This window comes from Balaenoptera musculus, chromosome 1, assembly GCF_009873245.2.
Source record: "Balaenoptera musculus isolate JJ_BM4_2016_0621 chromosome 1, mBalMus1.pri.v3, whole genome shotgun sequence".
NCBI classification, from domain to species: Eukaryota; Metazoa; Chordata; class Mammalia; order Artiodactyla; family Balaenopteridae; genus Balaenoptera; species Balaenoptera musculus.
The window spans coordinates 44,476,698-44,492,208 of record NC_045785.1 but is presented as its reverse complement, the minus strand read 5'-3'; the positions used below and the strand labels follow the sequence as shown (position 1 = coordinate 44,492,208).

At 54.1% G+C, this 15,511-nt stretch overlaps 2 protein-coding genes across 3 annotated transcripts in view; one reads left to right on the top strand and one right to left on the bottom strand.

Moving 5' to 3' along the window:
• The window catches only part of SLC1A7 (solute carrier family 1 member 7), a 45,842-nt gene extending 30,561 nt beyond the window's left edge, over positions 1 to 15,281 (top strand). The window contains exons 4-11 of one of the 2 annotated variants that reach the window (XM_036830430.1): positions 3,552 to 3,594; positions 5,726 to 5,948; positions 9,315 to 9,414; positions 10,124 to 10,357; positions 12,305 to 12,499; positions 13,277 to 13,411; positions 13,841 to 13,943; positions 14,570 to 15,281. In XM_036830430.1, coding sequence (XP_036686325.1) covers positions 3,552 to 3,594; positions 5,726 to 5,948; positions 9,315 to 9,414; positions 10,124 to 10,357; positions 12,305 to 12,499; positions 13,277 to 13,411; positions 13,841 to 13,943; positions 14,570 to 14,788 — 1,252 coding nt within the window. In that variant the 3' untranslated portion in view covers positions 14,789 to 15,281. Of the gene's footprint in view, positions 1 to 3,551; positions 3,595 to 5,725; positions 5,949 to 9,314; positions 9,415 to 10,123; positions 10,358 to 12,304; positions 12,500 to 13,276; positions 13,412 to 13,840; positions 13,944 to 14,548 lie in introns of both variants that reach the window. The other variant, XM_036830436.1, reaches the window with a different exon arrangement.
• The window catches only part of PODN (podocan), a 49,270-nt gene that overhangs the window by 9,143 nt on the left and 24,616 nt on the right, over positions 1 to 15,511 (bottom strand). The window lies entirely within an intron of this gene.

Sequence of the window (15,511 nt, the reverse complement as noted above, 5' to 3'; positions counted from 1 at the left end):
TCAAAGTCAAAAGAAAATGGTGCATATTTTTTCATTTAATAATCAAAGGTGTACGTCTTTATTAAAATCTGAGGGTAAGTTCATTGATAATTAGTATGACCACATGTATTAGGAAATGCTTTTGGCTGCTACTTAACAGAAACCTGAAACAGCAGAGGCTTAAGTAAGGTAAAGGCCTGCATTTTCTCCCAAATAAGCAGACCAGAGGTGGCAGCTCATGGTCATCAGGAGCCCATGCTCCCTCCACCTTTGTGCTTTGCTGGGCCTATTAAGCACTTGGCTTTTATCATCAGTGTGTCTCATGGTTCAGTATGGTTGCTGAAGCTCCAGCTATTATGTCCATGTTCCGGGTGGAAAGAAAAGAGCTGGAGGAAAGGACCAAAGGGTCCTGGCTGCATGGGCGTCTTTCAAAGCTTTTTCCAGGAAATGCCACCCAGTGACTCCCACTTACATCGCATTGGCCACCCCTTTGGCAAGAGAGGCTGGGAAACAGGGCTTGATGGCAGGGCCTTCTTGGCCCCTGTAACATGCCTGGGTTTCTGTTAGTGAGTAAAGAGAGAGCATGGAGACTGGGTAGACAACTAGTCATCCTTGCTGCAGCACATAATTTAAATTATTGTCATTTTAAAGGAAGTTGTAGAGAGATGTATGTATGAGGTATAAGTTCCATTCGGTTTCTTATGTACGGCCTTTTGAACGCCCTTGGTTTCTGCTTATGCTAAAGCAGACTTCCCTCTAAGTTTCATTAGAGAACAATTTGTCACTCAAACCTACTGGAAGTGTACCCAGGAGACATTTTCAAACCATTACCACGTGATGCAGCGTGGGCCTCCTCCATTCTGGTCAGGAGTGCCCAGGGCCGGTAGGCCATGCACTCCGGCAGGCTGTGTGCCTGGCGTGACTTTGGCTCTGTTTGCTGTCCAAGGCCCTTGCAGGCAGCTATTATTCTGGTGGCAGAAATCTGCTTACCACTCATCGAAAAAAAGCCTCATGTGAGCTTCTGCGATCTCAGCTCCTGACCCTGCTTCTTCTCTCCCTTGTGACAAAGCTGAAATCAGTGGGGAAAGCCAAGACCATTCTCTACCAGTTTTCTGCCATGGTAGCTCATTCTAAGCCCTCTTCCTCCTGCCATATGCTAACCCTGTACCTGTATTTTAGCAGCAGTGAAAAAAATTATAGTTTCTGCTTCCCAACAGTGGCTGCCAGGGTGTAAAGTTAAGAAAGAACGCACGCTTATATTCATGTGTGTAACTCCATGCATATGTGAGCTGAGTCTTGCAAAAGGAGAGACATGCCAAGAACAAGAGTGAGCGGGAAGGAGGGTCCAGGTAGAGGAGGCAGCGTGAGCACGAGGCGCATGGCCTGTTCAAGGAAGTGCCAGCACAGGAACAAAAATCCTTGTTAGCACCTCTGATTTAGGTTAGATTCCTAAAGCAGATTATAAAGGCAAAGACCCTCGTTGTGAACTGCAAATTGCTTTACACAGTTTGCTGCCAGAGCCATGTGAGGGACTCACCAAACATCCTCAGCAGTGTGTACTGTCATTTGAAAATTTCTTTAACAGTTTGATAGGTGAAAATGTCTTTTTCAGTGAAGCCGAACATTTTTTTTTTAATGAGGTTTTTTTTTTTTTTTGGCTGCGTTGGGTCTTCGTTGCTGCGCGCGGGCTTTCTCTAGTTGCGGCGAGCAGGGGGCTACTCTTTGTTGCGGTGCGCAGGCTTCTCATTGCGGTGGCTTCTCTTGTTGCCGAGCATGGGCTCTAGGCACGCGGGCTTCAGTAGTTGTGACACGTGAGCTCAGTAGCTGTGGCTCACGGGCTCTAGAGCGCAGGCTCAGTAGCTGTGACGCACGGGTTTAGTTGCTCCGCGGCATGTGGGATCTTCCCGGACCAGGGCTCGAACCCGTGTCCCCTGCATTGGCAGGCGGATTCTTAATCACTGTACCACCCCGAACATTTTTTAAAAGCTTTTTTGGCTACTTATGGTTTTTTTCTTCTGCAAAGTGAATAACCTGGTCAGGACGTTCCATCATTTTTCTATTGTGGTATTCATGTTTCTGTGGTCCATTTATGTATGCAGCAAATATTTACTGAGTGCCTGTTACGTGCTGGGCACTCTTCCAGGTGCTGGGGACACGGCAGAAAACAAAACAGAGATCCCTGCCCTCCAGGGAGCTGATGTTCTGGCGAGAAAAGACAGACAGTGAACATGGAAACAAGGCCAAGATTTGTAAAAACTCTTTAAAGATTTAGGATGATAACACTTTGTTGTATAGTTTCCCCAGTTTGTCATTTGCTTTATTATTTTATTTGTATTGTAATCTGTCTTAGAGAGCTTCTTAATTTTTTTAGTTTTTGATTTTGGCATAATTTTAGATTGATAGAAAAGTTGCACAGATGGTAAAGAGAGTTCCCAGCTGTGCCCGTCTTCCCCTGATGTTAGTGACTTACATCTAGCACATTTGTCAAAAGTAAGACATTAAATTAGTACTCACTATTAACTAAATTGCTTCATTGGATTTCACCAGTTTTTCCACTAGTGTTCTTTTTTTCTATTCCGGAATCCAATGCAGGATACTAAGTTGCACTTAGGAAATTCTTAATTTTAATGAAGTAAGATCTATGGATTTTTTTTTTTATTGCTTATTTTGTTCTTAGTGTCCTTCCATATCCTGAGATCTGATAAAACATTAACCTGTATTTCTTCTAGATTTTTATGGTTTCATTTTTTAAATTATTTATTTCTTTAAGCCATCTGGGATTTATTTTGGTGCAGTGTACATAAAGATCTAGTTTTTATTTTTCTGAATAGTTGGTTAGCTATGCAGTTCTCTAGAATGAGTCCTTCCTTTCTTCACTGATTTGTGAAGCAACTTCTATCAGATATGAAATACTTAGATGTCCCAGGTTCTGTCTCCAGGCTACAGGTTCCATTACATTGATTTTTCGATTGACGGCTCTGTCAGTATCTCACTGTTTTGACAGTTACATCTTTATAGTATGCTTTCATATCTGGTAGGACAAGACTTCCTCCTCCTTTAGCTTTATGAAAATTATATTAATGAGAATAATGATCCCATTTATGTGCCAGGTCCTGTGTTGGGAGCCACAAATAAGATATAAATGATCAAGTCCCGCCTTCAAGGAAGCCAGTCTGTGGGGGAAGCAATCACGTGACCAGTGCCATCCAGCAGCGTGCTGGAGCATAGTTGACCCACAGGGCAAGGGCCATGGAGTCCACCTGGAGCAGTCATAGAAGGCTTGGCCTCTGCTTGATTGGAGTAGGAATCAGCCAGAGAAGTAGGCGGTGCGTTTCGGGCAGAAGGAACAGTGGTCAAAGGCCTGGAGCTGGAAAAGTATGCAGCGTGTTTTGGGAACCTTATGCAGGTGGTGTTGGAGCTTTAAGGCCTGGGATGGGGGTGGTGGGAAGAAGTAAGACTGCATAGGGAGGTGGGGCAGGATCATAGAAGCCCTCCACTTCCAAGGGAAGTGTTCAGATGACTCCAAGGGCCCTCCTATCCTGGAATTCTTCAATTACTGACTCTCTTCCCAGGAACATGTTCCCAGCCAACCTGGTGGAAGCCACATTCAAACAGGTGAGTGGGTCCCCGGGCGATGGAGGGGTGGGCAGGCAGGGCCAGCCTGGGCCCGGCTAGGGAATGACAGGCTTGCCCAGCCAGTCTCCCTGTCCCTGGGGTTGGGACGCTACAGGGAGAGGTGGTGGGAGGAACTGAATCCTTAGAGCCTCCTGTGGCCACACTCCTGCCCTGGGTTCCAACTTTTCACGAGGAAGAATTATGAGGGTGGAGGGAAGCCCCTGCTGAGTGCCTGCTCTGCCCCCGTTTACACCCGTGCTCACACACGCCATCCCCTTCAGTCCTCATAATAACCCTGCCCTGGGGTAGGGCCAGCCCCTCTCCTGGACGAGGAATCTGAGGCTCAGGAGGGTTAAAGGATTTGCCCAAGGTTATACCACTAGTAAATGGCAGAGCTAGTAGGTGAACCCAGACCTGTCTGCGTCTAAGCCTGTTTTCTCTTTCTTTTTAGAATAATCCTTTCCCCCTAATAAAAACAGTAATAACATTCACTGTAAAATATTAGGAAAATACTAAAAAATAGAAAGCAGAGGATAAAAATCACCTGTAGTTCCAGCACCTAGCAATAGCGATAGTAGAAGGTATGTTTCTAGTCTTTTTTTCTCTGTAGAAATGTTTTAAAAAATAAAATTAGGATCATAGTACATATATGGTGTGCATCTTGCTTTTTTTTCCCCACTCCCATTATATCATGGGCACTTTCCATGGTTATTAAATGTTTCTTAAAACTACAATATTTAGTGATGATGCAACTGTTTGGCTCTTGTAAGGCTGGGCTATAATTTATTTGCCCATTTCCCCTTTCAGTTGTTTTCCAAAACAAGAAATTATGGTAAACAACCTTGTACACCAATCTTTGTCTGCACTTCTAATAATTTCCCATTCTTTTCCCCTTCTAAAATGTCAGCCGGTTGGTTGACTCAGTCCAACAAGCATTTCCTGATCTTCTTCCCTGTGCTGGGGCCCTGTATTGGGCCTGGAGACACAGAGGAGGTGGCTGAGGGTTGCGGAAGAGGCTCCGAAATAAGGAGCTGTGAAACCCTGAGCTAATCACTATATCTTTCCTAACCTCCTGGGTCTTCATCTGTGAAATAAGCCAGGTAGTGAAGGGCCCTGAATGCTAGGCTAGGGAGTTTAGATATTATTCCAACAGTGATGCAGAATTATTGAAGATGTGAGAGAGAAAGAGAGAATATTGCTTTACTTCACTTCCCTGTCTGGAATGCCCTTTATCTTTTGGAAAACTCCTACCCATCCTTCAAGGCCCAGCACCCAGCACAGTGTGTTCAACATTGGGATGATGATTATGATGGTGATGGTGGTGGTGGTGGTGATAATAGCAGTACTGGTTACAGAAGGCTTACCATGTGCCAGGCCCTGCTGTCAACACTTTACATATATTGTCTCATTTAACCTAACGAGGTAGATTAACTATTAAGACCCCATTTTACAGATGAGGGAACTGAAGCACAGATCCTGAGTGGTTCCCTTTTTCCCCCACTAGAAGACTTGCTTTATTGATACTGTAGTGTTGGGAGGATAGGAGCCCTTGTGTGGACTCCTAGTACCTGAGGAATGAGGGGAAAAGACTCAGGAATGCCCTGAGGGCTGAGGAGGAAAGGTAGGTGACTCAGCCACTCAGCTCTTCCCAGCTGGGGCCTCATCTCATCAAGAAAGCTCGGGACAAGCTGAGCTTTTCAAATAGAAAATCCAAGTTTCCATCAGTGGAAGGCAGGGCTGGCTGGCTGTTATGGATGGATAATGGATGGTTGAAAGGGGATAAACAGGTGAAAGGAGGATTATCCAAGTAGATTATCCAGGTAGGAGATGGATGGACGATTAGAGAGGGTGCCAGGTGGGTGTAATGAGGCATAGAAAGAAGAGGGAAGGCGGGATGGAGGGAGGTGTGGCTGGGTAGTGTATGGATGGATAAAGGAATCTCAGTCTTATTTTTGGTAAAATATTGATAATAATTGATAATAATCCCTGTCCTGCCTATGTCACAGGGTTATTGTCAATCAAATAGTTCATGAGTAGATACAAATGTGCTTCCAAGATGTTATTGTTATTGTTGTTGTTGATATTAATAACAACACTTGGACTCATTCGGGGTTGGGATGTTGCCCACCAGTACCGCACCAAGACCACCCCCGTTGTGAAGTCCCCCAAGGTGGCACCGGAGGAGGCCCCTCCTCGGCGGATGCTCATCTATGGGGTCCAGGAGGAGAATGGCTCTCGTGTGCAGAACTTCGCCCTGGACCTGACCCCACCCCCTGAGGTCATTTACAAGTCGGAGCCTGGCACCAGCGACGGCATGAACGTGCTGGGCATCGTCATCTTCTCTGCCACCATGGGTATGTGCTGCCCACCCACCCTGGCGTGCCCTGGAGCCTGGCCCTCCTTGCATTTATCCCTCCCTGCATCCCTGCGTTCAGTAACCCGAATAGCCTGGAGTCTCCCCAGGAAGTGGCTCATGTCCCCATTCCATTACGGGGGCAGGGGGTGTCCCCAGCCCTCCCTCAAGTTGGAGCTGATGTTCCTCACTCGGAATTCCCCATCCCTGGGTGCTGTTTGCCTCCAGGGGTGTCGGCCCTCCCTATGAGAAGAGCATGCCTCTAGCCCCGTCCCAGCGGCTGTTTATTTAAAGCCCTCATTCCTCCCCTCCACCCTCAACCATGGGGCCTTCTCTCTGCAGACCTGTCTGTGCCATTTCTTGGGGCCCCCTGACCACACCCTTCCCTTTGCTACTCTTCTCTGGGTCCCCAAGGCCCACCACAGGCTACTTACCAGGAAGCTGGTAACGCTTAACTTGCACAGGCCCCTTTTGAGGCCTGTACCTTTTTTTCTTTTTTTAATTTTGTATTCTTTTTCTTGAAGAGGTCCGCAAACTGTGTAAGCTTCAGATCCCACAAAACCTCTGGACACGCCCCTGCCTGTGCGCCCATGGCCAGCCCCGCCAACGTACGCATACAACCTTCTCCCTTCTTTGGAGCCTAGGAAGTCCTAACCCCTCCACAGCAATCTAGCTTGTCAGTCCCACCTCGTCCTTCTAGGCCAGCCCAGGGGTCATCATGAGTCTCACTATAAAATCACATCGGCCCCCCGTCGCCCCAGCCCCAGACCTGGGAGGGCGTCTCTGGCTTCCGACTCCTCTGCAGGGTTTTCTTCTCAAGTGGAAAGCCTCCCCATCCTCCTGGTTTCTCACGCAAGGAACCTGGGGGTCATTTGCTACCCCACCTTCTGCCTCAGCCCACACCCAAATCCAGTCAGGCCTGCCTCTGAAATCTCTCTCCAGTCTGTGCATTTACCTTTGGCCCACCGCCCCAGCCAAGGCCATCGTCATGTCTCACCTGGTTTCTGCAAAATGCCGCCTCAAGAGTTCCCTGTCCTGGTGTGTCCTCGTCACGGGGTCACTGAGTCCCCACGTAAAGCCTCCACTGGCTCCGCTGTACTCCAAGAGGGGTCCGGACACCGCGCGCGGCCCGCAGAGCCTGCAAGCTCCGGCCAGGCTGCCCCCTCTCGTCCTGCTCACTTCCCGCCGCCGCACTGCCGCCAGTTCCTGGAAGGCGCCGCCCTGCTGCCAGTTCCTGGAAGGCGCCTCCCGGGCCCTTCCCACCTCCCTCAGCCTGGCGGTTCCTGCCCCTCCCTCTCGCCTGCACCTTTCTCATCCTTGAGGGGCCTCTGTACAAGCATCCCGTCCTGGGGAAAGTCTACCTGACCCCCCGGTCAGGTGCCCTGCGTTACTCACATGTTTGACCCAATGCAGTTACATAATTGTTTGTGTGACTGTTTAATGCGCGGCAGCTGTGTACGCTCCATGCAGGCGGAGACAGGGCTCGTTCTCCATTTAGCCCCATAGCCTCCACGGGAATAGCTGGTGCTCAGTAAAATCTTCCAGAGAGATGGGTAGATGGCTGGATGAATGGATGAATGTAATGGGTAACGGAACACTTATCGTCGTGGTCAAAAGGCCAGGCAGGCACACAGAGGGGCCAGGACCTCAGAGACCCGAGTGTGTGAGGAGATGGTGTTTGGAAGCATCCTCAGTACATCTGATAATCTGTCCCCAATCCTGGACTTTCTTCCTCCTCCCAGCCATCACCTCTCTCTTAGGGGTGGGAACACACTAAAAGGACATCTATTGGCAGAGCTAAAGAAACCTTTGAGACCCTTCAACTCACTGTTTGCTGAGCACATGCAACTGTCCACGTGTCGGTGTATATTTGTTGTGTGTGCCCAGCTCTAGCTGCACCCACATCTATGTGCCCACATCTGAGCATGAGCGAGCACACTTGCACAGCCGCTCCCCTCACCGCAACCTCCTTCCCCGTTTCCTCACTGGTGCTGGGAGGTAACTGATGCTAAGGTGTCATTGGCCTTGCCTGTGGGAGCAAGCCCACTGCCACCCCCTGCGTCCCATGCACACTAGCACCCAGCCAGCCGGAGCCCATGGGTGCCCCAGGGAGCCTGATGAGGAACAGGAATAGCCGAGAAGGGACAGAGCCAGCAGGAAACCTGGCTCTGAGCTCAGTGAGGCTTCCGTGGGCCAGATGCGCAGGGCTGGGCCCAGTGTCATCCGCATCTCCGGCCTCTCCTGCTCACCCCAGCAGGGCACCACCGCTCTCCATCACCCGTGGTAGCTGCTCCCCAGACAGTCTGGGTCAGGCTTCATGGGCAGGGAAAGAGCTCTTCTCTGGAGTCCCACAGACCAGGGTTCAAATCCTGCCCCTCCCCAGCTGAGTCAGTGGATGAGCCTCTCGGACACAGTGACAGTAAGCTCCATGAGGGCAGTCACAGGGTGTGATTTGCTCTCCATTTTTGTGTCACCAGAGGGAGAGGAGTCACTTGTCACTGTTCCAGGAGTGGCCTCACCATGCTCACCTGCATGAGCTCACCCCGCAGAATAGCACACACGTGAATGCTTCCTGAGTGAAGGAGAGCCCAGAACCCCAAGGGGAGGGTAACAGGGGCTCCGGAAAAGGCTTTATCATTCATTCATTTGTTCATTCATACATTCATCTATCCAATGATGAGTTGCCTTCATGGGGTTAACCTTCTACTGGAGAAGACAGAAAAAAACACCAGACTATTGTAATAAGTGATATGAAGGGATCAGAAAGAGGTGAAATAGAGGGGAGTAGGTGGGGAGTCTGCCAGGGCAGTGGGAGCGGGTGTCCAGCCAGGCCAGGGCTTCAGGCATCGGGCACCACGAGGGCAAAGGCCCCCCCACAGTCAAGAGCTTGATGTAGACTAGAAACGTGAAGAAGGCCGGGACGCAGGAACACAGTGAGGAAGGGAAAGCAGGGCCTGACAGAGGCGGGAGTTGTAAACGGGGTCAGATCAAGTGGGGCCTGAAGCGGGGGGTGTGGGAGTGTTGGTTATGCTGTGTGTGTGCAGGGAAGCCAGTCGGGGGTGTTGGCAGGGAGCATTTTTATCTTTAGAACATGGCACTTGCTGCTGGGTAGAGCAGGGTGAGAGAGGAGGAAGAGATGAGAGCCCTGTGGGGAGGTCACAGCCTGCTCCAGAGGGGAGGAGAGGGGAGGCGCGGGGGAAGCGCTGGGGCGTCAGAGGCTGCTGGGCAGTCGGCTAAGTGCCGAGATCTGCATGTGCCTGTGGTCTGTCCCTGCCTGGCCACCAGCGTCTGTTGGCACATGTAGGCGTCGTGCACATCTGCCGCCGTCTGCGGCGTCTGTGACATGCTGTGTCCCTGCCCCCCGCAGGCATCATGCTGGGCCGTATGGGTGACAGCGGGGCCCCCCTGGTCAGCTTCTGCCAGTGCCTCAATGAGTCCGTCATGAAGATCGTGGCAGTGGCTGTGTGGTAAGCCTCATCGTAGGGGTGCGGGGGGCTTCTCTTCTACCCACTCCACCCCCTTTCCAGCTCTGCCCTGGGCAGCTGGAGGGACACCGTGGTCCCAGAGGAGGGAGCAGAAAGCTGCCCGGGAGGCTGCGTTCCCCTGGATCCCCCCAGCCCTGACCAGGCCGGGTTCCAGCCCTGGGCCTGCCACTTCTGGCCCCATCAGGCCCACTGGCGGCAAGCTAAGAGCTAATAAACCTGGCCCTGCACTCTTGACCTCAGTTTCCCCATCACCTGGGGCCTCATCAGCTCAGTTTTTGGAGAAAGGAAACACTGAAAGTGACAACCAGCTGCCCCTTCTTGGTTCAGAGTTCAGACCTTAGGAATCTTCTAATACAACCTTGCACAGTCAGATGGGGAAATGCAGAGGCCTGCCAAGGTCACCCCCAGAGGCTGTGGCATTGCTGGGCTGAAACGTGGGCTTGCAGAGGGCAGGGGAGCTCCTCAAAGGCCTGGACGGAGGAAGGCAGAGGGGCAGGAGGTTGTGCATTGCTGGGCTGGTTGAGGTGGCATTCGTTTCACCATGTGCCAGGCACCTGGGTACACAGTCTCATTCTGTCCTCACAGGAGCCCCGGGAGGCTTAGAAGGGTGAGGCTAGGCAGTGAGGCAGTGCCAGGGCCTCCCAGGACCTTTGTCTGCCCAGCACTGAGCCGGCTGCCCTGCCCACCCCAGGTACTTCCCCTTTGGCATCGTGTTCCTCATCGCTGGCAAGATCCTGGAGATGGACAACCCCACGACCGTGGGAAAGAAGCTGGGCTTCTACGCTGCCACCGTGGTGTGCGGGCTGGTGGTGCACGGCCTCTTCATCCTGCCCCTGCTCTACTTCTTCATCACCAAAAAGAACCCCATCGTCTTCATCCGCGGCATTCTCCAGGCCCTGCTCATCGCGCTGGCCACCTCCTCCAGGTAGCCCTGGGCAGCGGGCAGGATGGGGGAGGAGACCATGGCTGAATGCTGTCCTTCTGTCCAGCCATCATTTGTCTGTAGCCATAGAACCACGGAAGGTGTCAGCATGACCTGCTTCACAAACTTGGGAGATGCTACGGTAACAAGACGTATTCTTAAAATGTTATGCTTGAGGCACTACCTGCCCAAATGGCAGAAAGCCCTCCTCCACCTGCCCACATACCCCGGGTTCACTCAGTCCACATGGGGCTCGGCTTCCACGCAACAGGGGCGGGGAGAGCTGAAGAGTGCTGAGTCTGCAATCGCTATCGCTGTCGCCTTGCGCTGCCACGTGGTGCTTCTGTTGAAGTCAGGCCCTGTGCTGTTTAGGGACCTTGCCTGTCTACTGTCACTGGGACAGCCTGGCAAGTTGCCCCGTCACAACCTTGGTGGTGTCTCCAGACAGTAGGAACTTGCCTCATGGTTCCATCACCCACTAGCTGTGTGGCTGTGGGCAAGTCACCTGACCTCCCTGGTGACCTCCCTGTCAGTTTCCTCGGATACAGACTGAGGATCATTGTAGCCTCTGCCACATAGGGTCACTGTGGGATTAACGGAGATAACCCACTAAGGCCGGTCTGGGCTTGATGAAGCAGCACCTGCCCTGAAAGATCCCAGACCACAGCCGAGTGCAGGAGACCCAGGGAGGTAGAGTCATGCAAACTCGGCTATTGAGCAAGGGGTGGGGTGGGGGAAAGGAGGTGGTCACTTACTGGGCATCTAACCCTGTGAAGAAAGGGTGGTTCTCCCCACAGCGAATGTCCAAGCTCCGCATGGAAGAAGTCACCCGAACTTGAGCCCATGTCCCTGGCACCAAAGGCCTGGCTCTTCCCTGCATCCCTTACTGCCTTCTCTTCCCTGGGCCTCAGCTTCCCAATCTGTAAAATGGGAATGAGGGCCACCACAGACCTCCTTCCCTGGCAGCCACATGGCCCACCCTTGGCAGCAGAAGCACCTCATACAGGACTCAGGAGGAGCAGAAGCCCAGTGAGGAGAAGCCCTAGAAGCCTTGTCCAGGAACCCTCACCCAGGGCCGAGGGAGGAGGTGAGAGGGAAAGACGAAGCCCCAAGCAGCTGTTGGCCGCCGTGACAGAGCCGGCAGCCCTCGCCATTTCCTGTTGGCAGGAACCACGGCCTCGGGCCCAGCATGCCTGGGGCCCATGAGGGGCTCTGGCAGGTGCCAGTGGGCTTCCCAGGCAATGGCCTGTGGTAGAGGAAGGGCTCTGGGACCACGCTAACCTGAGTTTCAGTCCCAACACTGCCACTGGGAGCTCGGTAACAACACAGCTGCAACATGAGCAGTGGCTACCACTGGTTGAGCGCCTACAGTATGCAGACGCTGTCCTGAGGGCCCACTCGTTGAATCCTAATAGCTCTGTAATGTATGGACTGCTTGGGACAAGGAAACTACGGCACACGCAGGTTAAGGAGGTGCCAGGGCCACTGGGCTAGTGGGAGGCCGGAATCTGAAGCCAGTGGTCCTGCCAGAGCCCTGCTTTTGACTGACCTCTTCATCCGCACTTGGCACAGTCGTGTGACACAGGGTCAGCCCCTCCTCCCCTCTGGGCTTCAGTTTTTTCACCTGTAAAAGGGACTTAAAACCCCTCCCTCGCAGGAAGCCATGAGGATGTATAAAGCACAGTGCCCGGCGCATAGTAGGAGATCGGCTGGTGGTAACTCCCTTCCTGACCTGTGCGTATGAGGGTCTCTGAGGCCCTGGGCCTGGGCAAGTCTGGCCATGGGACCATTTTCAAAGCCCCTTCAGCCTGTTCTCCCCCCACCCCAGATGGGCCAGCTGCCTGGCGTTGGGGGGTGGGGAGAGCTTCCATCACTGGCCAGCGGGCAACCCGGGGGCCCTGACCGTCCTGGAGGTGGGTGATGAGCAGACACTGGCCCCTCTGCCCACAGCTCAGCCACACTGCCAATCACCTTCAAGTGCCTGCTGGAGAACAACCACATCGACCGGCGCATTGCCCGCTTCGTGCTGCCCGTGGGCGCCACCATCAACATGGATGGCACCGCACTCTACGAGGCTGTGGCCGCCATCTTCATTGCCCAGGTCAACAACTATGAGCTGGACTTCGGCCAGATCATCACCATCAGGTGCACTCCTGACACCCTGCACCCAGTGTGGGTTGGGGCGGGGGGTACTCTGGAACGGCCTTCAGGAGTCTTGAGCTCCCAGATCTCATGGAGTCTCTGAGGCCCAGAGAGGGCAAGGGGCTTATTCCAGGCCACACAGCAAGCCAGTGCTGGGGCTGAAACGTGACCTGGCCTCGTGACTCAGGGCACCAGGCTCCTTCCCCAGCGCTGCCCTGCAGAGGGGGAGATCTGAGCAGGCTGGGAAGCTTGGGGCCAGAAGAGGGCCTGCAGTCTGGACATGCAGAGCAGGGAGGGTGTTGCAGGCAGGCACAGGGTAAGCAGAGGCCAGGGGCAGGATTGAGGGACGGTGGAAGAGCTGCTGGTGTGGCTAGAGCTGAGGGAAGGGTGCTAGGGTGAGGGGCAGAGGCCAAGGGGAAGGCCTCACATGCCACCCCGAGGGTACAAGTCTGACCCCCTGGGGACCCAGTCCTAGAAGGAGGCTGGGCAGAGCTGTGCCAGTGGACTATCAGAATCTGTGGGCAGCTTCCTGGAAACCTACAGAGACAGTGGCTCCAGACACAGGGTTTTCCACAAACTTCTCAGGAGGTTCTGCTGAGGCCAGGGATGGGGGCCTCTGGGACCACAGGACCTTAAGCAGAGACATGCCTCCCACCCGGGGAACTCCCTGATGTGGCAGTCCTAACAATTCCTGCTCCACAATGCTGTCCCCAGAGGCCCTGGGATTTTGGCCTCCTCCTTGGGTCCAGGGCCCAGCAATGCTCCCCGCCCCTCCTGCAGCATCACAGCCACCGCAGCCAGCATCGGGGCAGCCGGCATTCCCCAGGCCGGGCTCGTCACCATGGTCATCGTGCTCACCTCCGTGGGACTTCCCACTGATGACATCACCCTCATCATCGCTGTCGACTGGGCTCTGTGAGTGGGGTTCGCCCCACCCACCCCTATCCCTTGGGTGGTAGGCACTCGGGGTGGGCTGGGGAACTGCTGTGGTTTGGCACAGTGGGTACTCGCTGACACCGGCCCAGCTGCATTATTTGCGGGGCCCAGTTTTCAAAAATGAAAATGTGGGATCCCTTGTTCAAAAATTATAAAGAATTTCAAGAGGGTGGGAGCAGAGCATTAGCCCAAGTCCGGGCCCTTCTACACACAGGCCCTGAGCCACTGCACAGTCACATGCCTACAAAGCCGGCCCTGCATCACCCACTTGAGCATCACCAGGGGGTGGTGGGCTGGGAGGACCAGGAAGGCGTCCATCCTGTGGGTGCTGCTGGGGTGAGCACTGTCCTCTTCCAGCCCCCCTTACAGCAGAGGGCCTGCCGCTCACTGCCCACCTTGGCCCACCAGGGACCGTTTCCGCACCATGATTAACGTGCTGGGTGATGCGCTGGCCGCCGGGATCATGGCTCATGTCTGCCGGAAGGACTTCGCTCAGGACACGGGCACCGAGGTGAGAACGGTGCCTCCCTCCCAGCCGGGCTGCCCAAAGACCCGGGGGTGGAGCCGGGTCGAGGGGGGCAAGGCAGCACATCGGCCACCCACCAGCTGGGCAGCCCTCGCCTGATCCCTCCACGCCTTGTTCTCATCGTGGGCACCCGGGTGACAGATTCCTCTAACAGCAAACTGCTGAGCACCCACTGTGCCCAGTGCTGATCTAGACACAGGAGCAGCAGTGGTGAACACAGTGCCCTCAGGGAGCAGTACCCTAGTGTCCTGCCGACAACAATGCCAGCGTTCACACGTCTGCCGGGGCTTCACGGTCCTCAGGGCTCCTTCCGTAACCACGTGTAGCAGGCTGCCCCACTCCATGGGGAGGACGCTGAGGCCAGGCAGGGGAGCCGCCCATTCCCGCACTGGACCCCGTGGGCCAGGTGCCCTCCTCTACTAAGACAGTCCCAGGAGAAGGCAGGACAGCCTGGAACTGGAGCCCAGAGAGCCCTTGTGACCTATCAAGATCCCCCAGCACGTCTGTAGGAAAACCAATCAGGTTGTTCCCAGCCCTTTGCTCCTTCAGTCCTCCCTACTGCCTAACCTCAGTCTCGCCTGCTGCTGCCAAAACCTGTTTCCCCTCACCAGAAACTGCTGCCCTGCGAGACCAAGCCCGTGAGCCTCCAGGAGATCGTGGCGACCCAGCAGAATGGCTGTGTGAAGAGCGTGGCTGAGGCCTCAGAGCTGACCCTGGGCCCCACCTGTCCCCACCACGTCCCCATCCAGGTGGAGCAGGATGAGGAGCCAGCTGCTGCCAGTCTGGACCACTGCACCATTGAGATCAGTGAGCTTGAGACCAACGTCTGAGCCTGCGGAGCTGTAGGGGCCAGGGCAGGCCTCCAAGATTAGGGGCCAAGGGCAGGATCTCAACTCACGGCTTTCCTGAGCACAAGGACCAGGCTCACACTATCTTCCCCGCCCCTTGAGAGACCGGAATGAGAGCCACTTGACGGATCGTGGAGTCTCAGAAAGGGGAAAGACTGCACGTGGAAGCCCCAGCTGGAGAGTTACAGGCAGGCGTAGCCCAAGCCCCGACTGTAACATTTGCATCGTGTTGGCCTGTGAGGGCTGCAGGCAGGGGTACGGTCCCCACTTTCTGGAGCACAGAGTTGAGGCTCTGAGAGCTGAAAACACTTGCGCCAGGTCTCAGAGCAAATAATGTCAGGGCCAGGACTCTAGTTCAAGGCTTTCAAGCCTCGGCCCCTCCCTCCCGGAGGATAGGGATGCCTGCAAGGCCAGATGCCGAGAGAGAGGCTCTGCCCCTCCCCAGGAGCCCCAGAGCCACCACTGCTTTCAATTTATGAAGACACAGCAATGTCCTGGTTCTGCCCCAGCTGTGTCCCAGCCCAGGCCAGCCCCCACCCTGCCCCGTAACACGTGGCCTCAAACAAACTGCTCTCCCCAAGGATGGGCCCAGCCTAAGGCCAAGACCGCTGCCTTCCATGTGCCACAGCCCGTCCCGTCTCCTGTCCTACCAGTTATCTCTCACAAAGCTCACCCAATGTGGAGACGAGGATGTCTTCATCAGAG